The 22580-nt window shown below is 41.0% G+C and overlaps 2 protein-coding genes across 7 annotated transcripts in view; one reads left to right on the top strand and one right to left on the bottom strand.

The window, feature by feature from the left end:
* LOC113647427 (forkhead box protein M1-like) overlaps positions 1-22580 on the top strand; it is a 55197-nt gene that overhangs the window by 8839 nt on the left and 23778 nt on the right. The gene's annotated exons all lie outside the window — the stretch shown is intronic.
* On the bottom strand, positions 503-21665 carry LOC113647386 (cystine/glutamate transporter-like). Of its 3 annotated transcripts, XM_047803930.1 has the most exons (13): positions 21354-21664; positions 5076-5202; positions 4643-4758; positions 3367-3492; positions 3163-3262; positions 2915-2959; positions 2707-2830; positions 2523-2626; positions 2258-2354; positions 1697-1846; positions 1336-1513; positions 884-972; positions 503-780 (listed from the first exon to the last, which is right to left on the bottom strand). In XM_047803930.1, the coding sequence occupies exons 1-12, from the start codon at positions 21559-21561 to the stop codon at positions 908-910; spliced, it is 1440 nt and encodes a 479-aa protein (XP_047659886.1). In that variant the 5' UTR covers positions 21562-21664; the 3' UTR covers positions 503-780; positions 884-907. The 3 variants fall into 3 exon arrangements, with proteins under 3 accessions (XP_047659886.1, XP_027009884.2, XP_027009883.2); XM_027154083.2 differs by having other exon boundaries at positions 503-972; XM_027154082.2 differs by lacking the exons at positions 503-780; positions 884-972 and having other exon boundaries at positions 1185-1513; positions 21354-21665.

Genomic DNA, 22580 nt, shown 5'->3' with positions numbered 1-22580 from the left:
CTGGTTTGATGAAAAGTGAAAGCGACTCAGAATTCGTTCTCTGCATTTAACCCATCCAAAGTACACACATAGCAGTGAACACACACACGGAGCAGTGGGCAGCCATTTATGCTGCGGCACCCAGGGAGCAGTTTGGGGGTGGGGGGGCGGGGGGGGGGGTGGGGGTTCGGTACCTTGCTCAAGGGCACCTCAGTCGTGTCCAGACCAAGACTCAAACCCACAACCTTAGGGTTAGGAGTCAGACTCTCTAACCATTAGGCCACAACTTCCCCATTGATTCCCAGGCAATGAACCAAACCCAGCCAGGGAGGGGTTGAACAATCTCAGTCTCAGCCCAGAGAACAGATAAAATAGGGGGTTTGTGTCAGGAAGCACATCCGGCGATAAACCTATGTAGAATCCGAATATGCGGACTGGATGGTTCGCCGTGGTGTCTCCAAACATGAAACAGCCGAAAAACAAAAAGATAATTATTTATTTATTCATTTATTTATTTGTTTGCTTCACAGTATACAAGTCACTATTACTTTATCATTAAATATAGTGCATTATTTATCAGTAGAAAGTCCAGAGATTTGACAGAAAGTGGTCTTTTTGAGTAGCACTATACTACAATCCAGATTAAATGACTAAAATAACTGTCAGTTAAACGGACACGACTGATCTCTGGTTAGTGTTTCACAGTATTTATTTACTTGTAATTACAGCACAAATCAACAAAGCTGATACTGATACATTACATACAGGTTCCCACAGCTGAAGGTCAGGATGTTATTTCTACTACTTATTATGCTAAACATTTGTTTGAGTATCGCTTGCCGATCCGTTGCGAGTTTGTTGGACGGTTTTGTTGAAGAATCAAGGAGATCCTAATGTGGATTACTTAGCCGAAGCGTTTAGTGTTCTTTCAGTAGGTCTGAACTTCTTGCTGTATTACTTCCAGGAAGATCTGAAGTTGTCTACTGCAGTAATCTAAACAAAGCAAAGGGAGGAAATAATATTGCTGGCCACTAAAAACCCCTTTAAAAGTTAACGGAAAGAATGAATAAGAAGTAATAGTATAAGAAATTCTGTTCAATATTCAATGAAATTAATTCAATTAGATTTGTATAGTGCTTATTACAAACTGCATAGTCACATAGCCCCTGTGATTGACAGGTGTCCCAAGTAGAGTGTATTCACACCTTATGCCCAGTTGTTCTGGGGACAGGCTTTACATCCACTGTGACACGCACCAGAATAAAGTGCTTACTGGACATGAACTGACAAGTGTACACAGACAACAGACATGTCTAACAACAATGCGTTTACATTTGGTCGAGGAAGGAAACTCACCAAAAGCTTTTCTCCAACGGGTTGGAACATAAGAGTGTTTCACGATCAGGTAGTACACTGGGATCCCAGTGAATGTAACACCCAAACTGCAACCTGTGTTCAAGGGGTCTGAATACAGAGACATACCCACAATGAAGAAGCACACCACTGTGAAGGTGACAGGAACAGCCAGAGGAACCTAGGCGGATGGATGGATGGATGTGTGGGGAGAGAGAAATAGAGAGATAGATAAATAGATACTCTTTCAGCTTTAAATATTTCACAAATTATTCAACGATTAGATCTTTTCTAAACATCTGTCATTCAAAACATCTGCAGTGATAAAACAGCAAAAAAAAAATATATATATATAGTTCGAAACCTTAAAAGCTTTTGGATGGTCTGGGAATCGATAGCGATGGATGACGAGCCCCAGCGTAACCAAGGCAAGGAAGAGCCAGCGTGAGAAGGAAGCGAAGTTGACCAACTCATAAATTTCTCCTTTTGCCACCATGACCACAGTTAGAGGGGACTGTAACAACAAGAAGTGAGACAGTCCATCATACATAAGGGATCGAACAAAATGAAACGTATTGTTAATGAAAAATATTCACAGATGGGTTTATTCAATGCAGCCACAAGTCAAGCAGAGTTACTCTTACTATACTGGTGTTAAGTATTTTCCAGTAACCGCCTGTTGTTACTGCATCAACTAAACGCTGGGAACAAAACTTACATTAAAACAGCGTTACATACCACAACGGGCATAAATGCTCATATCTGATTGGTCAGAATGTATAGATATATATTGGTGTGTTTGTTCTAATACTTGAATGAATTAATTAAATATTTTCAGGCTCCCTTGAGGGGAAAAGGCAATAACAGTAAATCTAAATATATATGATTCAGTAGAAGCAGCCATTAAAACAACACAATACATTACCAGCAACAGTACAGCAGGCATCGGTGTCTTTCTGCGTATATGTATCATGGAAAACAGAGCTGGCCATTGTCCCTCTCTGGCAGCCACCAATAACATTCTACACACGGACACACAGACACATTAAAATCTGAGGAAACAGATTAAATAAACAGGATGCAGAATTTACAAACACAATATCCACTTTATTAGATAAGTGCATTAATTGGCAAGTGATCTTGTGTCCTAATAAATAGGACAATGTGTTTCCTTTGAACAGAACCTATACCTAGGTACTGAAAAGATCCCACCATTCATGGCTCCAAGACAGGACAGGGCTACCAGTAAGGGCACCAGTGATGCCATCCTGGGTAGGGCTTTACTGGTGAAAGTCTGTGTGATGAAAAAATTAGACAGTGAATAATTTGACCTTTGAAAAATCAATCACCATTTGATATTTATAACATACTGACTACTGCGACGGCATCGGATCTCAGCAGCTCGTCTTCGGTCATCACAGCGTAATAGGCTACATTCACCAGCACGTATAATATAGTAACTGTGACCATGGACAGAGTGATGGCCAGTGGAATGTTTCTGACAAGCAAGAAACGAGAGAAAATATAAAGGTAAGAACAGATGTGATGATGCCTTGGGATCATCAAAACTTTTGGGACAAACCTTTTGGGATTGATTACCTCCTCTGTCACAAAGTTTAATGCAAACCTGAAAGCAAAGACAAACAGGATTTCACAGAGCAGTGTGTAGATACACCTGAATAGACCTGTGCTTCCATGCTACTGAGAGAAATGTAACATTGTTGGCTTTTTTTTAAATTAAATCTTTGTTACATTTTTATTCACATGCTTATTTTATTTCATTTCAATGCATGTAAACTGTATTTAGAAAAAAAAAAACATATCACTTACCATCCAGAATAGGCATAAAATCCTGAGAAGAAGGCTAAAGGCAGCTTTTTCAATGTGAGCGACTCTGAATTAAAAGCATTCTCAAAGTTTTCAGTTTGACCTGAAGAGGGAGTTAAAAACAAGTTTTTTTACATTGACCATTTAGCGCATCATTGCTTGATCATACAGTTATAGTGTATTAAATCTAGTTCAGATCTGTGCTACCTTCGGCCAGGGCCATAATTCCTGGGATGATGATCAGAACCAGAGCAGAGATCTTAACTATCAGGAGGATGACTTGTGTACGAGAGGCCAGCGATACACTCCAGCAGTTCACTGCCACCAAAAATGCTGGAATAACACAGTATTTATATAATACATTAATAGCAAAGTTAATAACAAAGTTATGCAATTGGAATGGAGTATGCCACTGTTTATTATTAAGGGTTATTATTCATTCATTTTCTACCACTTATCCGAACTTCTCGGGTCACGGGGAGCCTGTGCCTTATCTTAGGCGTCATTGGGCATCGAGGCAGGATACACCCTGGACGGAGTGCCAACCCATCACAGGGCACACACACTCTCTCAATCACTCACACACACAATTTTCCAGAGATGCCAATCAACCTACCATGCATGTCTTTGGACCGGGGGAGGAAACCGGAGGAAACCCCCGAGGCACGGGGAGAACATGCAATCTCCACACACACACAAGGTGGAGGCGGGAATTGAACCCCCAACCACTAAGCCACCGTGCCCATGGGTTATTATTATGGTATGTTATTTCTTTTGGAGATCACAGTGTATTAGTGGATAGCAGGTTTTCCTCCAGGGTCGGAACTTTGATTCGTACATACATCCTCCCTGTGTGTGGTGTTTGTATATCGTCCCTGTGATTCAGAGGTTTTCGCTGGGTACTCCCTCAGTCCAAAGATGTGTGTGTGTGTGTGTGTGTGTGTGTGTGTGTGTGTGTGTGTGTGTGTGTGTGTGTGTGTGTGTGTGTGTGTGTGTGTGTGTGTGAGAGAGAGAGAGAGAGAGAGAGAGAGAGAGAGAGAGAGAGAGAAAGAGAGAAAGAGAGAGTGTGAGAGGGAAAGAGATTGCCCTGCGATTGGGTTGGCATTTCATCCACCTGCCCATGGGATAGACGCCATGTTCCCTGTGACCCTGTGTAGAATTAGTGGTAAAGAAGATGGATGTTGTTTGTTTTTCTTGTTTTTTTTGTTCTTTTTTTTTTTTGTTATTTTGTTTTCCATTTATCCTGACTAAATTTGTGTTGAGGTTCCAGAAAACACCGCCCGAAGTGAGGATTCCCCTTTTCATCACATGGTGCACACACACTGGCAATATAGTGTCTTTCCTTCAAGCATGTCTTTGGGAGATCAGAGGAAACTGGATGAACTTCTAAAAGGAAATACCGTTGAACGGCAAAAGAATGCACTGTACTCGTGGGTTAGATGGTTGTGTATAAAAAGTTCATGTGTATTCAGTTTTAACTCACTCATTGCAAGAAAACTGGTTACTTTGACTAATGGAAGAGGAGCTGGGCACGGCGTGAAAAACGGCTCTACGACGTAGTGACCGAAAGCCAGGGCAATATACGCGGTCACTGCAGGTCTGCAAAGAAAAGGAAAATAAAAAAACACTTAGCTGTGACTTTCCCATGTGACATCTAGAGGAAATCTAGAGTGACTCATTAAACAAACTTTTCTTTTATCTGACTGGTAGTGTGACTCTGACATCACTAAAGGTGTGACGTCCTGTTTCACGACATACAGAATCCAATCACGGCTCTCGGCCCATCAGTTTTTATCCCAATTTTTTTTATTTGCTTTAAAGATGTCTATTGTTGCAAGTAATATACTAATCAATTAAATATAACTAAATCAATTAAACTGAACTGAATTGAAATGGGAAAGCAGTCACAAGCTGACCTGATAAAAATGAACTCAGACCAAAGCCTCAGGAAAGCAGGAAGTGGCCCAAGTGTCTCAAGGATATATGTATAATGAGCACCAGACTTTTTGAAACTGGTTCCCAGCTCAGCGTAGGACAAGGCACCTGAGTTAAAGGAGACAAGACGGAGACAGATACTTATTAAAGCAGGGGTCAGTGGTTTATCATTCAGAATTGTCTTCACATCCTGGGATCTGAGAGTAATCTAGATTTTAGGGGGGGGGGGGGGCAGAGAAACAGAATTATTACCTCGACGCAGCTCTTCTCTGATTGATTCTGTCATAATGTGGGTTATGTTCAAACAATTTATCACAAAATTAAATCTTGGACATTTTTTAGATTTATTTTATTGCTCCTAATTCTGGCAGTGAACTACATTTCCCATCATCCTCAGCACATCCTTATCACTTGCACCACGACCAGAAAAAATTCAGAAACGTTTTTTTTTTTTTAAATATCACATTGAATTGCCACATAAACTTGAACAGGAACCCGGACAGATCGAAATACTCATAAAAATATCTAAAAAGTTTATTACTAGATTTTTGACAAGGGCATTTTTCACTAAACTCTATTATATAACCCTCAAAAAGTAACAAAACAGAGTGAGCAAGACGTAAGAATCATCAAAAAAATATTTTTTATTTCTCAGAATGTACTGTAATTTAAAAGAGAAGGAAACATCATGAGGCTCATCATCCTCATCCTCATCATCACCATCATCATCATCATCATCATCCATAGTGCAATTCATGTAACACATGGTTAAATACAAATGGTTTTGTACTGCATGCATCTTATTGGTAATCAGTTTCTTTAGTAATCAGGTTTTTTTTACATTTTTATCATTAGATCACAGATGACTTTCAGGAGCCTGTAACATGAGATTATAAACAGATTCATAGTGATCACAATCTGGGTTTGTTATTCGTATGCTTCTTTTGGCTGATCACAGTGCAGATCGTTCTGCTTTAAACAATTTAAACAACCCTGAAGTAACAAAAGGTGTGATATTTATAAAAGACTACACAGATGACTTACTTGTTGTACTTGAGTTGTAGTATAATCCCTTATCACTATCACTCTTATAATGTAACAGCCAAAATTAAACTGGTGGAGAATCTCTAGATCAATGATGAAAAATGCTTCTCCTTTATAACACACACACACACACACACACACACACACACACACACACACACACACACACACACACACACACACACACACACACACACACACACACACACACACACACACACACACACCAGAAAAGGAGTTGTTTTATTTAAACACAAAACTCTCAGCATAGAATAAATTTACTTGCTGTTTATATATATTCTTTGTCTTCTTAATCTTTTTGACTAAATTCTCAGATTTCCACCACAATTCTATGGCACCCCAGATGGGACCGTGCAGTTGAGCAGCTGGAGAAATCTGGGAAGGTGTAGTATACGACACCTCGAAGGCATTACTTTGTCCAACACATGATATTGACATTAGAAGTTGTGGAGCTTGGATACTCCTGTTCAGCACCAAGTTCAATGGAATTACAAACACAGATTGTACAAAACCGATAAAGACATTACTTAGACTTGGGATGTGTCAAGGATCACTGACTTGTTGATCAGGTAACACAGTAGAATACATGACTGGAATGTCAGTGTGTTAGAAATCATCATATGTTTTAGCTAGGTCATCATAATCCACTGAGGGACCCTTCCAGAGGAAAAAGCGGGTCTGTTACGGTTCATGCAGGAATTCTGTCCTAAGGTTTGTGCTAAATTTCTGTGTGTGTGTGTGTGTGTGTGTGTGTGTATGTATATTACATATATATATATATATATATATATATATATATATATATATATATATATATATATATATATATATATATATATAGACATGGGCATTTGTAACAGCAAGGAACGAAATAAGGCCAGGTGAATAGAAAATGGAAAAATCTGAATGGTTAACACACCAACATGCAAGTACTCTATAGACATGATTCTTTGTCAAGAGTTTGGTTTTTCCTGAAGAGGGAAGTTTTAGTGAGAGACAAATGTAAGTATGACAGGGAAAGTTAAGATTTAAACAAAGGTTCCCAACCTAAATCTAATGATAAAATTGCACATAACCACGATCTGCAGATGGACGTTCCCCGTCTCCGCCTACCATGGCAGCTTCAAATGCGCCGTTGATCGAACACCAAGCATCAGCTCGACGAGATCAGAGAGGACCACTGACAGGTTACAACACCTCCTATGTATCGCCCGAGCCCACACTACTTCTCCAAGACACACAACCAATTCTGGCACCACCCACATCATAGTGCCCATTCAGCCCAGTTTCCAGTCACACACGTTCAATGCATGCTGAGAAGTCCCTGAGGTACACACCAGATGACCGTTTTTCCTCAACGCTCAAAGACCATGACAAACAGATCCAGATGGCCAGCACGGTCCACTGATGCATCTTGACATGTGGTGATACCTGTGATACCTTGACAATGTGGTGGTCGAACTGTGATGATAAAAGTTCCAGACTGGGAAGGTGCCAATAATGCCCAACACCGCGATTTGGTCACGCATATACACATAGCCTGTAAGAACACTTGTGTAACTTGGGACACTGGTAAACTGAACCTCATTGAACAACACACCATTCACACCTAAAAACTGTTGAATCTGGAGAGAAAGAAGTACAAGAAGCATGAGGACGAGAAACACACACCTCAGAAAAAATGCTACTTCAGATGGTTGCACTTCAGAGTCTTCCCTCAGAACGAGGAAGCCACCATTGAGGCCGAGGACAAGGCCGAGGCAGGGGCAGAGCAAGAGGACCAGGATGAGGAGGTGGATGTTTTCTGTGCAGCACAAACGATCACTGGATGAGGGATTGTCCCTGAAAGGCAACGGCTGATCAGACACAAAACATGGGAGACTCAACGGAGGTAGAGAGTGAAGGAAGCAGTCCAGAAGGGTTGAATGAGTCAAAATTTACCATGCTTAGCAAAGGAGAAACGCTTAAGCTAACTCCTGTCCCTGATACTGATATAGATTCGATAAATCCGGCTATTTATTTTCTGCAGCAAAAATACTTTCCTGGAGGCACATATGCTAAGTATACTGCTGAAGTTTTTACCAAAACGCCTACCCTGTCTATATGTGTAAATGGTACTTATATTACGTTCTTGGTAGATTCAGGAGCAGGTAGTTCAGTTATCAAAGCAGATGAGTTTCACATGGACATTCCTGCATCCAATAGGAGCATCTGGTGTCTCAGTCATGGATTAATTCTCTGTGCCACTGAAATGCAAACCCAAGGGGTGTGTCAAATATGACCTCAGACCTCAGAATTTTGTGTGGGCATGGAAATTATGTGACTCTGCAATGAATGCAGTAAATCAGAAGCTCATCGTGAAAGCACACAAGCTTACTAACCCTACAGTATGTGAACAAAATACATGCATCCGAAGCACATGCACCACATACATTTTATATATTTTCATTCAGTATGAAAATAAATGAATGGTTGAATAGTTCAGAAATTTAGACAAGCCTGAAATGCTGGCATTGAAAAGGTTGTTTTGGGATGAACACCGCTGTGCAGTAGAGGTAGATTTATCTTGTATGTAGAAGAGCAGGTGGACCACACCTTCTCACCATAGAGGGATCTATTCCACATGTCTCTCTGTCCACTTGTAATGATCGTCCTTGGAAGGACGTTGGACCATGGCGACATATGATAAAACGGCTGGCCCCCCGAAAGCAGACCCAAATGGTCTCCGTCAATCACAAATCAAAGTTTTACAGTACACCATACAGTACACAGTGATGGAGAGAATTGTGGAAGTGATCCCTGACAGGTCACATGGAAGAGATGAAATGTTTGACAGTCTAACGTAGCAGTTTCCAAAACTTGCACCTGATGATGACCGGCTCAAAAGGTGTCCCATGTGAACTGTGGGCAATGGGAAAACAAGATAAAAATAACTCCAAAACCAAAAAAGCAACTAATGTCTTTCCTAGGAATGTGCTCATATTGTATAATGTTCATTTTAGATTATACTATCCTTGAGGTTCCCTTGAGTTTAATAGCTCACAGTGCAGATGCTTAGTTGGCCTCCAGAGGCGAAGCAGGCCTTTGAAAACTGAAAAAGAGCTCTACAAAATCAGCATCCCGAAATCAAAACAGGCCATAGCCACGTGGGGTATGCAGTAGTTGCTCAACATGACACATTATTGGCACAAACACTCCCATTTAATCTATCTGCAGAAGCCAAAGAACTCATAGCCTTAACTGAGGCATGTGAACATTTACACTGATAGTATATAGTATATACTGATAGTACTACCACACCAAACGAGAAGGTCGCATGGAAGAAAGAGGGGTGTGTGACAGAAGGAGGGGTTTGGTACGGCCCTGATGGTAAAGCATGCTCACCCAGTAACCTGTTTCCTTACTATGATACTGTATGTTGACTTTGATGGTCTAGACCATGGATAATAACACTTTAAAAAACAAATTGGCCAAATGCTGTGAAGAAACAGGTTTGTAGGTATTATACATTTTTTTTTGCAAAATATATGTTAATATGTTGGAAACAAGTTCCAACAAGACTAAAAAGGTAAAAAAAAAAAAAAAGCCTATCATATATAATTCATTTTTGTGAGAATAATTGTATAAAACAATCTTTTCTAGTAATGTTGCAGACTTTCTGTATAGAGCACATTGTTCTCTCTCTCTCTCTCTCTCTCTCTCTCTCTCTCTCTCACTCTCTCTCTCTCACACACACACACACACACACACACACACACACACACACACACACACACACACACACACACACACACACACAAACACACACATACATACCCCCCACAGACACATACATATACACCCCCCCCCCACACACACACACACGCACACACACAGACACACTCTATATTCTCAGATTTCCACCACACTACACACAGTAAAAAAATTACATATTTGACAAGGTTATCAGACTTTCAAAAGTTCTGTACGTGATTATGAATGTAAATGTAAATGTAAATAATGAATATTTTCATGGATTTTGCATTGAATGTTTTGCATAATTTAAAGCTCCAAAAAAACAAAGAAAAAGTAAAAAAAAAAAAAAATCTTAATTTATTCAGTTTTTTTTTCCTGACCTGGAGAAAAAAAAACTAATGAAAATAATCAAATCAATAGTCTGGAAACTGTCTGGAAGTGAAAGATGGTGGATTGTTATTAGTATATTAGTATTAACATGGTGTTAAGCAGGGGCAGTTCTAGGATTTCATCTTTAGGGGTTTTAGCCCTCAGTGAGAATTTAAAAGAAAAGTTTTATATTATATATTACAGTATATGACTACATAGTAAGCCAAATGTTATGGTGTTATTAAACGGCAAAAGTGTTCACCAAAATTTTATGTATGATGTAATGATGCCAGTCTTGAATCAAATCAGTCCATGTATGTGTGGATTCAAACAGTGTGTCCAATGAATGCAGTCATTAACAAGATTTGTAAAGTTCGTCGCGACAAACTTTGATGTTGGCTTTGACGGTGCAAGTATTCGCAAAGGCCGATGCATTGTGGAGGCGAGTGGACAGAAATATTGTGAAAGCTGCTGGACCAGAAGGGTGCCAATACTTTTGGAGGTGAGCAGACATGAGCATGTGACGTGACCATAATACCCGTGGGGCAGTACCCCTCAATGTGCTGAGTGTTTTGATATGTCACATGTCCATGTTGTGCAAATTTTTGATTTCGCTTGTTTTGGGGGCGGGGCTACACGTGACGTCACGTGACGTGACCAGAATACCCATGGGGCAGTTCCCCTCATTGTGCTGAGTGTTTTGATATGTCACATGTCCATGTTGTGCAAATTATTATGTTGGCTTTGTAGAAGTTTTGATATGTTACATGTCCATGTTGTGCAAATTATTATGTTGGCTTCTACAAAGCCAACATTCTGATTTCCGTTATAAGCTTATTATTATTATTATTATTATTATTATTATTATTATTATTATTATTATTATTATTATTATTATTAGACAAAAATGTATTTAAAAAAATGCGGCCCAGGGCGTTCGAGCCACATGCACCAAATTCGGATATGTCGTAGACCCTGGTCTGAAGTTTGTTGCTTCTATTTTTCTAAGCGATCGGAATTCCGGCATTCCCGGTTCGGAAGCTCAAAGTGGCCTTTTTTCCCATAGACTTCCATTATAAACTTTTGAGGTTTATAACTCGCAAGTTTTCGAGCGATTTACACCGACCTCAGACAGGTTCTTTAGGACCTTACCCCCGGACCACATTTTTATTTCGGAGTTCCGACGGAATTTTCGGGTTTCCCGTAGTCGACGATCGAACATCCCATAGACTTGAATAGGAAATTCCGAAAAGTCCTCTAAGCTCTCACACACACAATACATCCAACATTAAGAATTGCATGTACTGTTCTATGCAGTATAATAAGTAGAATCCCATAATGACTGCAGTATGGACATGAAATGTCCAAACCCTCAGTAGCCACATTTTGCCAAAAGTATTGGCACCACACCGGGTATTCTGGTCACGTCACGTGACACCACATGACGTCATGTGTAGCCCCGCCCCCAAAACACGCGAAATCAAAAATTTGCACAACATGGACATGTGACATATCAAAACACTCCGCACAATGAGGGGAACTGCCCCATGGGTATTCTGGTCACGTCCCGTGACGTCACGTGTAGCCCCGCCCCCAAAACATGCGAAATCAAAAATTTGCACAACATTGACATGTGACATATCAAATCACTCAGCACAATGAGGGGAACTGTCCCACGGGTATTCTGGTCATGTCACGTGACGTCATGTGTAGTCCCGCCCCCAAAACAAGCGAAATCAAAAATTTGCACAACATGGACATGTGACATATCAAAACACTCAGCACATTGAGGGGAACTGCCCCATGGGTATTCTGGTCACGTGACGTCACGTGTAGCCCCGCCCCCAAAACAAGGAAAATCAAAGATTTGCACAACATGGATATGTGACATATCAAAACACTCAGCACAATGAGGGGAACTACCTCACTGGTATTCTGGTCACGTCACGTGACGTCACGTGTAGCCCCGCTCCCAAAACAAGCGAAATCAAAAATTTGCACAACATGGACATGTGACATATCAAAACACTCAGCACATTGAGGGGAACTGCCCCAGGGGTATTCTGGTCACGTCACGTGACGTCACGTGTAGCCCCGCCCCCAAAACAAGCGAAATCAAAGATTTGCACAACATGGACATGTGACATATCAAAACACTCAGCACAATGAGGTGAACTGCCCCACGGGTATTCTGGTCACGTCACGTGACGTCACGTGTAGCCCCGCCCCCAAATCAAGCGAAATCAAAAATTTGCACAACATGGACATGTGACATATCAAAACACTCAGCACAATGAGGGGAACTGCCCCACGGATATTCTGGCCACGTCACGTGACGTCACGTGTAGCCCCGCCCCCAAAACAAGCGAAATCAAAAATTTGCACAAGATGGACATGTGACATATCAAAACACTCAGCACAATGAGGTTAACTGCCCCACGGGTATTCTGGTCATGTCACGTGACATCACGTAAGGTCACGTGATGTCACGTGAAAATTAAAAATTTGCACAACATGGACATGTGACATATCAAAACACTCAGCACATTGAGGGGAACTGCCCCATGGGTATTATGTTCACGTCACATGCTCATGTCCACTCACCTCCAAAAGTATTGGCACCCTAGCGGTCCAGTAGCTTTCACAATCTTTCTGTCCACTCGCCTCCAAAATGCACCGGTCTTTGCGAATACTTGCACCGTCAAAGCCAACATCAAAGTTTGTCGCGACGAACTTTACAAATCTAGTTGATTTTGCTTGTTTTGGGAGCGGGGCTACACGTGACGTCACGTGACGTGACCAGAATACCCGTGGGGCAGTTCCCCTCATTGTGCTGAGTGTTTTGATATGTCACATGTCCATCTTGTGCAAATTTTAAATTTTCACTTGACCTCACGTGACGTGGCGTGACATCACGTGACCATAAAACCCGTGGGGCAGTTCCCCTCATTGTGCTGGGTGTTTTGATATGTCACATGTCCATGTTGTGCATATTTTTGATTTCGCTTGTTTTGGGGGTGGGGCTACATGTGACGTCATGTGGTGTCGAGTGATGTCACCAGAATACCCGGTGGGGTGCCAATACTTTTGGCAAAAAGTGGCTACTGAGGGTTTGGACATTTCATGCCACTACTGCAGTCATTATGAGATTCTACTTATTATTACAATGCATAGAACAGTACATGCAATTCTTAATGTTGGATGTATTGTGTGTGTGAGAGCTTAGAGGACTTTTCGGAATTCCCTATTCAAGTCTATGGGATGTTCGATCGACAACTACGGGAAAACCTAAAATTCCGTCGGAACTCCGGAATAAAAACTTCGTCCGGAGTAAGGTGCTAAAGAACCTGTCCGAGTTCCTTGTAAATCTCCCGAAAACTTGCCGAGTTCTAAACCTCAAAAGTTTATAATGGAAGTCTATGGGAAAAAAGGCCACTTTGAGCTTCCGTACCGGGAATGCCAGAATTCTGATCGCTTAGAAAAATAGAAGCAACAAACTTCAGACCAGGGTCTACGACATATCCGAATTTGGTGCATGTGGCTCGAACGCCCTAGGCCGCATTTTTTTAAATAAATTTTTGTCTTAGAATAATAATAATAACTAGATTTGTAAAGTTCGTCGCGACAAACTTTAATGTTGGCTTTGACGGTGCAAGAATTCGCAAAGGCCGGTGCATTTTGGAGGCAAGTGGACAGAAGGATTGTGAAAGCTACTGGACCGCTAGAGTGCCAATACTTTTGGAGGTGAGCAGACATGAGCATGTGACGAGATCCGAATACCCGTGAGGTATTTCCCCTCATTGTGTTGAGTGTTTTGATATATCACATGTCCATGTTGTGCAAATTTTTGATTTCGCTTGTTTTGCGGGCGGGGCTACATGTGACGTGACCAGAATACACATGGGGCAGATCCCCTCATTGTGCTGAGTGTTTTGATATGTCACATGTCCATGTTGTGCAAATTTTTGATTTCGCTGGTTATGGGGGCAGGGCTACATGTTACGTCACGTGACTTGACCAGAATACCGTGGGGCAGTTTCCCTCATTGTGCTGAGTGTTTTGATATGTCACATGTCCAAGTTGTGCAAATTTTTGATTTCGCTTGGTTTGGCGACGTGGCTACACGTGACGTCACGTGACGTGACCAGAATACCCGTGGGGCACTTCCCCTCATTGTGCTGTGTTTTGATATGTCACATGTCCATGTTGTGCAAATTTTCAATTTTCACATAACCTCACGTGACGTCACATGACATGACCAAAATACCCGTGGGGCAGTTCCCCTCATTTTGCTGAGTGTTTTGATATGTCACATGTCCATGTTGTGCAAATTTTTGATTTCGATTGTTTTGGGGGCGTGGCTACAGGTGACGTCACGTGACGTGACCAGAATACCCGTGGGGCACTTCCCCTCATTGTGCTAAGTGTTTTGTTATGTCACATGTCCATGTTGTGCAAATTTTTGATTTTGCTTATTTTGGGGGCAGGGCTACACGTGACGTCACGTGAGGTCACGTGACGTGACCATGATACCCGTGGGCCAGTTCCCCTCATTGTGCTAAGTGTTTTGTTATGTCACATGTCCATGTTGTGCAAATTTTTGATTTTGCTTATTTGGGGGCAGGGCTACACGTTACGTCACGTGACGTCATGTGGAATGACCAGAATACCCGTGGGGCAGTTCCCCTCATTGTGCTGAGTGCTTTCGTATGTCACATGTCCATGTTGTGCAAATTTTTGATTTCGCTTGTTTTGGGTGCGGGGCAACACATGATGTCACGTGGTGTCGAGTGACATCACCAGAATACCCGGTGAGGTGCCAATACTTTTGGCAAAAAGTGGCTACTGAGGGTTTGGACATTTCATGTCAATACTGCAGTCATTATGGGATTCTACTTATTATACTGCATAGAAAAGTACATGCAATTCTTAATGTTGGATGTATTGTGTGTGAGAGCTTAGAGAACTTTTCGGAATTCCCTATTCAAGTCTATGGGATGTTCGATCATCGACTACCGGAAAACAGAAAATTCCGTCGGAACTCCGGAATAAAAATTCCGTCCTGAATAAGGTCCTAAAGAACCTGTCCGAGTTCGGTGTAAATCGCTCGAAAACTTGCCGAGTTACAAACCTCAAAAGTTTATAATGGAAGTCAATGGGAAAAAAGGCCACTTTGAGCTTCCGTACCGGGAATGCCGGAATTCCGATCGCTTAGAAAAATAGAAGCAACAAACTTCAGACCAGGGTCTACGACATATCCGAATTTGGTGCATGTGGCTCGAACGCCCTAGGCCGCATTTTTTTAAATAAATTTTTGTCTTAGAATAATAATAATAACTAGATTTGTAAAGTTCGTCGCGACAAACTTTAATGTTGGCTTTGACGGTGCAAGAATTCGCAAAGGCCGGTGCATTTTGGAGGCAAGTGGACAGAAGGATTGTGAAAGCTACTGGACCGCTAGAGTGCCAATACTTTTGGAGGTGAGCAGACATGAGCATGTGACGAGATCCGAATACCCGTGAGGTATTTCCCCTCATTGTGTTGAGTGTTTTGATATATCACATGTCCATGTTGTGCAAATTTTTGATTTCGCTTGTTTTGCGGGCGGGGCTACATGTGACGTGACCAGAATACACATGGGGCAGATCCCCTCATTGTGCTGAGTGTTTTGATATGTCACATGTCCATGTTGTGCAAATTTTTGATTTCGCTGGTTATGGGGGCAGGGCTACATGTTACGTCACGTGACTTGACCAGAATACCGTGGGGCAGTTTCCCTCATTGTGCTGAGTGTTTTGATATGTCACATGTCCAAGTTGTGCAAATTTTTGATTTCGCTTGGTTTGGCGACGTGGCTACACGTGACGTCACGTGACGTGACCAGAATACCCGTGGGGCACTTCCCCTCATTGTGCTGTGTTTTGATATGTCACATGTCCATGTTGTGCAAATTTTCAATTTTCACATAACCTCACGTGACGTCACATGACATGACCAAAATACCCGTGGGGCAGTTCCCCTCATTTTGCTGAGTGTTTTGATATGTCACATGTCCATGTTGTGCAAATTTTTGATTTCGATTGTTTTGGGGGCGTGGCTACAGGTGACGTCACGTGACGTGACCAGAATACCCGTGGGGCACTTCCCCTCATTGTGCTAAGTGTTTTGTTATGTCACATGTCCATGTTGTGCAAATTTTTGATTTTGCTTATTTTGGGGGCAGGGCTACACGTGACGTCACGTGAGGTCACGTGACGTGACCATGATACCCGTGGGCCAGTTCCCCTCATTGTGCTAAGTGTTTTGTTATGTCACATGTCCATGTTGTGCAAATTTTTGATTTTGCTTATTTTGGGGGCAGGGCTACACGTTACGTCACGTGACGTCATGTGGAATGACCAGAATACCCGTGGGGCAGTTCCCCTCATTGTGCTGAGTGCTTTCGTATGTCACATGTCCATGTTGTGCAAATTTTTGATTTCGCTTGTTTTGGGTGCGGGGCAACACATGATGTCACGTGGTGTCGAGTGACATCACCAGAATACCCGGTGAGGTGCCAATACTTTTGGCAAAAAGTGGCTACTGAGGGTTTGGACATTTCATGTCAATACTGCAGTCATTATGGGATTCTACTTATTATACTGCATAGAAAAGTACATGCAATTCTTAATGTTGGATGTATTGTGTGTGAGAGCTTAGAGAACTTTTCGGAATTCCCTATTCAAGTCTATGGGATGTTCGATCATCGACTACCGGAAAACAGAAAATTCCGTCGGAACTCCGGAATAAAAATTCCGTCCTGAATAAGGTCCTAAAGAACCTGTCCGAGTTCGGTGTAAATCGCTCGAAAACTTGCCGAGTTACAAACCTCAAAAGTTTATAATGGAAGTCAATGGGAAAAAAGGCCACTTTGAGCTTCCGTACCGGGAATGCTGGAATTCCGATCGCTTAGAAAAATAGAAGCAACAAACTTCAGACCAGGGTCTACGATATATCCAAGTTTGGTGCATGTGGCTCGAACGCCCTATGCCGCCTTTTTTTAAACACATTTTTGTCTAAGATGAATAATAATAACAAGATTTGTAAAGTTTGTCGCGACAAACTTTGATGTTGGCTTTGACGGTGCAAGTATGCGCAAAGGCCGGTGCATTTTGGAGGCGAGTGGAAAGAAAGATTGTGAAAGCTAGTGGGCCGCTAGGGTGCCAATACTTTTGGAGGTGAGTGGACATGAGTATGTGACGTGAACATAATACCCATGGGGCAGGTCCCCTCATTGTGATGAGTGTTTTGATATGTCACATGTCCATGTTGTGGAAATTTTTAATTTTCACGTGACATCACGTGACATGACGTGACCTCACGTGACGTCACGTGACGTGACCAGAATACCAGTGGGGCAGTTCCCCTCATTGTGCTGAGTGTTTTGATATGTCACATTTCCATGTTGTGCAAATTTTGGATTTCACTTGTTTTGGGAGCGGGGCTACACGTGACGTCACGTGACATGACCAGAATATCCGTGGGGCACTTCCCCTCATTGTGCTGAGTGTTTTGATATGTCACATGTCAATGTTGTGCAAATATTTGATTTCGCTTGTTTTGGGGGCGGGGCTACACGTGACGTCACGTGACTTGACCAGAATACTCATGGGGCAGTTCCCCTCATTGTGCTGAGTGTTTTGATATGTCACATGTCCATGTTGTGCAAATTTTTAATTTTGCTTGTTTTTGGGGCGGGGCTACATGTGACATCACGTGACATGACGTGACGTGACGTGACCATAATACCCGTGGGGCAGTTCCTCTCATTGTGCTGAGTGTTTTGATATGTCACATGTCCATGTTGTGCAAATTTTTAATTTTGTTTGTTTTTGGGGCGGGGCTACATGTGACGTCACGTGACGTCACGTGACGTGACCAGAAAACCCGTGGGGCAGTTCCCCTCATTGTGCTGAGTGTTTTGATATGTCACATATCCATGTTGTGTAAATTTTTAATTTTGCTTGTTTTTGGGGCGGGGCTATGTGACCTCACGTGACGTCACGTGACGTGACCAGAATACCAGAGGGGCAGATCCCCTCATTGTGCTGAGTGTTTTGATATGTCACATGTCCATCTTGTGCAAATTTTTAATTTTGCTTGTTTTTGGGGCGGGGCTACATGTGACATCACGTGACGTGACCATAATACCCGTGGGGCAGTTCCCCTCATTGTGCTGAGTGTTTTGATATGTCACATGTCCATGTTGTGCAAATTTTTGATTTCGCTTGTTTTTGGGCGGGGCTACACGTGACGTCATGTGGTGTCGAGTGACGTCACCAGAATACCCGGTGGGGTGCCAATACTTTTGGCAAAAAGTTTGGCATTTCATGTCCATACTGCAGTCATTATGGGATTCTACTTATTATACTGCATAGAACTGTACATGCAATTCTTAATGTTGGATGTATTGTGTGTGTGAGAGCTTAGAGGACTTTTCGGAATTCCCTATTCAAGTCTATGGGATGTTCAGAACTCTGGAATAAAAACTTCGTTTGGAGTAAAGTCCTAAAGAACCTGTCCGAGTTCGTTGTAAATCGCCCGAAAACTTGCCGAGTTATAAACCTCAAAAGTTTATAATGGAAGTCAATGGGAAAAAAGGCCATTTTGAGCTTCCGTACCGGGAATGCCGGAATTCCGATCGCTTAGAAAAATAGGAGCAACAAACTTCAGACCAGGGTCTACAACATATCCGAATTTGGTGCATGTGGCTCGAACGCCCTGGGCCGCATTTTTTGTAATAAATTTTTGTCTAAGAATAATAATAATAATAATAATAATAATAATAATAATAATAATAAGCTTATAACGGAAATCAGAATGTTGGCTTCTACAAAGCCAACATAATAACAACAACAACAACAACAATAATAATAATAATAATAATAATAATAATAATAATAATAATAATAATCATCATCATAATAATCATAATAATCATAATAATCTTATAACGGAAATCAGAATGTTGGCTTCTACAAAAATCTAGGTCACTCTGTGTCGGTTTTTATAATATTAAAATAATATTAGGTGGTCGTTCTAAGGTCACTCAGTCAAGTCAAGGTAAGATATGGCAACCCAAATCACTTTTTAATTAAACAGTCGCATTCACTAATCGGTTATTTACCGTGCGCTTTAAGCTTTTAACGGACACAGCGATGTGTGGAATGTAACAAACTCCAAGGTCCGCGTTTTTACTTGGTACTCTATGTTCTTAGGTGAAAAACAGTAGTAATAGTCAGGGATGCACTGTCACACTGTCATAAATGCACACACCAATAAGCATATAAACATATACAGTATCAGTGAGAACTTTGAAAACATTAAGATCGTTCAAAGTCTCTTATTAAGCTGTATGTATGTATGTATGTATATACATCAAAAATATAGTAAAAACAGAAATGTTGTGAAATCTGTTCCCTGAATATAAAGTGTCATTTATTCCTGTGATCAAAGCTGAATTTATTACATCCTAAATACAATAAAACAGTGTAATATTATATCAATGTAAAAGCTGTTTTCTATGTGAATATATAGTAAATTGTCATTTATTCCTGTGATTAAAGCTGCATTTTCAGCATCATTACTCCAGCCTTCAGTGTCACATGATCTTTCACAAATCATTCTGATTTGATGTTTAAATATCAATTACAGTATAATTTGTGCTCAATTAAGAATTTTTATGTGGATTGTTTGAATAGAAAGGTAAAAGGAACAGCATTTGAAACTGAAATGTTTTTAACATAAATGTCTTAGTTTTATTTTAATTAATTTAATCCATTTAATGCATTCTTGCCGAATAGGTGTGTGTGTGTGTGTGTGTGTGTGTGTGTGTGTGTGTGTGTGTGTGTGTGTGTGTGTGTGTGTGTGTGTGTGTAGAAACTTATGACTCAATGAATTAGGCCAAAATTATTTTACTTTTGAAATTGAATCAAAAATCCAGTATCGCAAATAATGGACCTTTAAAAACTTTACTTAAAAACACTTAATACTGACAAGGCAATATTCTTCAAGCCAAAAATACCACACAGACTTTAGTAAAAACAACATCAAAACCAACTTCCAGAAATGCAGATATTTCTCAAAACAGGAATAGGAAAACAATGCTGTGTGGCATACAACAAAAGTGAGTGACCTAGATTTTACTATAATTATTCTTTTAATATCTAAAAAAAAAAAAAGCAGCACAAACGAAAATGTTTGCAGCACAAATGGAGCACAAACGGAGCATAAGACTATTTTGCTGACGTTTTACGGGGGGGGGGGGGGGGGGGGGGCTTCACGCTGCTCTGTAAATATACAGCCACACAAATCTCTGTACATTAAGTTAGCTACTATAGCAGACAAATGCAGTAGTAGTACAACTTTTTATAACCGTACGTCCAACAAACTTTTACTTGTGGGATGACAAAATATATCCTCAGAATACATACATTTTAAAAGAAATGTCTCCAATTAAATAATGAAAACTACCATAGAAATAAGTTTTTCATTTGAAAAACATGCTTTTGTGGTAAGAGGACACAACCTTGCAAGCAATTTGAACACAAATAGCATAACACTGTACAGCCTCGTGAGTGCCAAATTCCCTGGATTTGTGAAATTCTTAGCAGTTAATTTTTAATAAAAAAAACCTTCTATAACCGTATTTTTGCGGTTTTAATTATAAATGCCTCCAACTCTGACGACGCACTGAAAGACTACAACGAAAGACTACAACGCACGAGCATAAAAGCAAACTAAAAAAATTCGCTCTTGGATCAAACTGATAAATAATTTTCTTTCCCATCGAAGTCATGTCCTACATTTTATCGTAATTTTTATTTTTGATTTGTGAAAGTAAAAATGATACTTCTAGATTTAGGGTAGCTGAGATCACAGACAGGGGGGCTGATGCCACCCTAAAAAGGTCTAGAACTGCCCCTGGTGTTAAGCACTTATTTTCTAAGGTGTAAAAATTTCAAACCATCCAGTGGCCCTACTTGTTACATATTCTTTAAAACAAGAATACATTGTTAAACAAGGCACTGGCTGTGGTTTTTGAAGCATACCAAGCATAGAGAGGAGTCCACAGAGCGCCCAGACGACCAGGGAGAGTCCCACACTGCCAGTATTGATGTGCACACCTTTGGGTGCGATGAAGATTCCGCTGCCCACCATGGTTCCAATGGTGAAGGAGACAGCAGGCAGCAGACCAATGCTGCGTCTCAGGTGAACCTTATCTTCCTTCACACGGTCTTCCACTTTTTGGCTAGTCATCTCTAGCTCAGTTGTCCTCACCACCGACAAGTGCAGCAACTCTGGGAGAGTGAGAGCAAATACTCCTGCTGTTGAGTCGAGCAACAAGCCAAACAGCTTCCCTCACAGTGGAGGTAAATATGTGCTTGTAGTTAGAGGGAGGGGTTGTGCTGGGGGAGGTCTTAGATTCAAAGATTATCAAAGACATTCACAAATAAGTGATTATTTTGTCCAAAGTATATGACGTGCGCACTGTCGTATTTGTATTTCCTCAAAATTCTTAGGACTCTGTGTCACTATTGAGCGTCACAGCACAAAAAGACACTTCATTCTTTCTAAAACAATTTTGTTTCAGAATTGAAATGATTAACTTAACCTTCTGAAAAATTATCTCGAATTCTTTACTTTCAAAGGCTCATAGCCTTAAATGAGGCATTTTCTGAATCATTTTCTAAATACTCGTAATTACTCTCTGAGGCAGTGCCTTAAAATTGTTCTTATCTTGAAATTCAGTCCATGTTTTTTCTTACTTTCCTCTAAAACGTAATCCTGTCACTTTGCAGCAGGCTGCATGCTCTAGTCCGAGTTATGCTGTAATAGTAAATGAACATACATGAATATAATTGGTAGGACGTTTGTAGATGTCACAACCAGGGAAGGAGGGAGACAGACCCGTACGCAGGATAGCGTCAAATGAAAGGGGTTTAATAAATATTAAAGACAACACCGTAAAAGACGATAACTAAAACAATACAAATGATGACACTTAACAATAACTAACATTAACTAATGATTCTGCGCTGCCATCGGCAACGCGGCTCACTTAAATACAAAAGACAATGATAATTAGGAACAGGTGTGGAGACAGGGAGGAGTGAACGAAGGCGGGGCAGACACGTGACAACAATAACAACAACAACAACAACAACAACACATGGCCGAAAGTCCGGGCTGATCCCTGACAGTAGAAGACTTATATCAAAATAATTGACTAATAATATAAAAATTGTATCAACAATATCAATTCTGTCATTATCTCA

Source organism: Tachysurus fulvidraco, chromosome 19 (genome assembly GCF_022655615.1).
Source record: "Tachysurus fulvidraco isolate hzauxx_2018 chromosome 19, HZAU_PFXX_2.0, whole genome shotgun sequence".
Lineage (NCBI taxonomy): Eukaryota > Metazoa > Chordata > Actinopteri > Siluriformes > Bagridae > Tachysurus > Tachysurus fulvidraco.
This window is presented reverse-complemented; position numbering and strand designations above follow the sequence as displayed.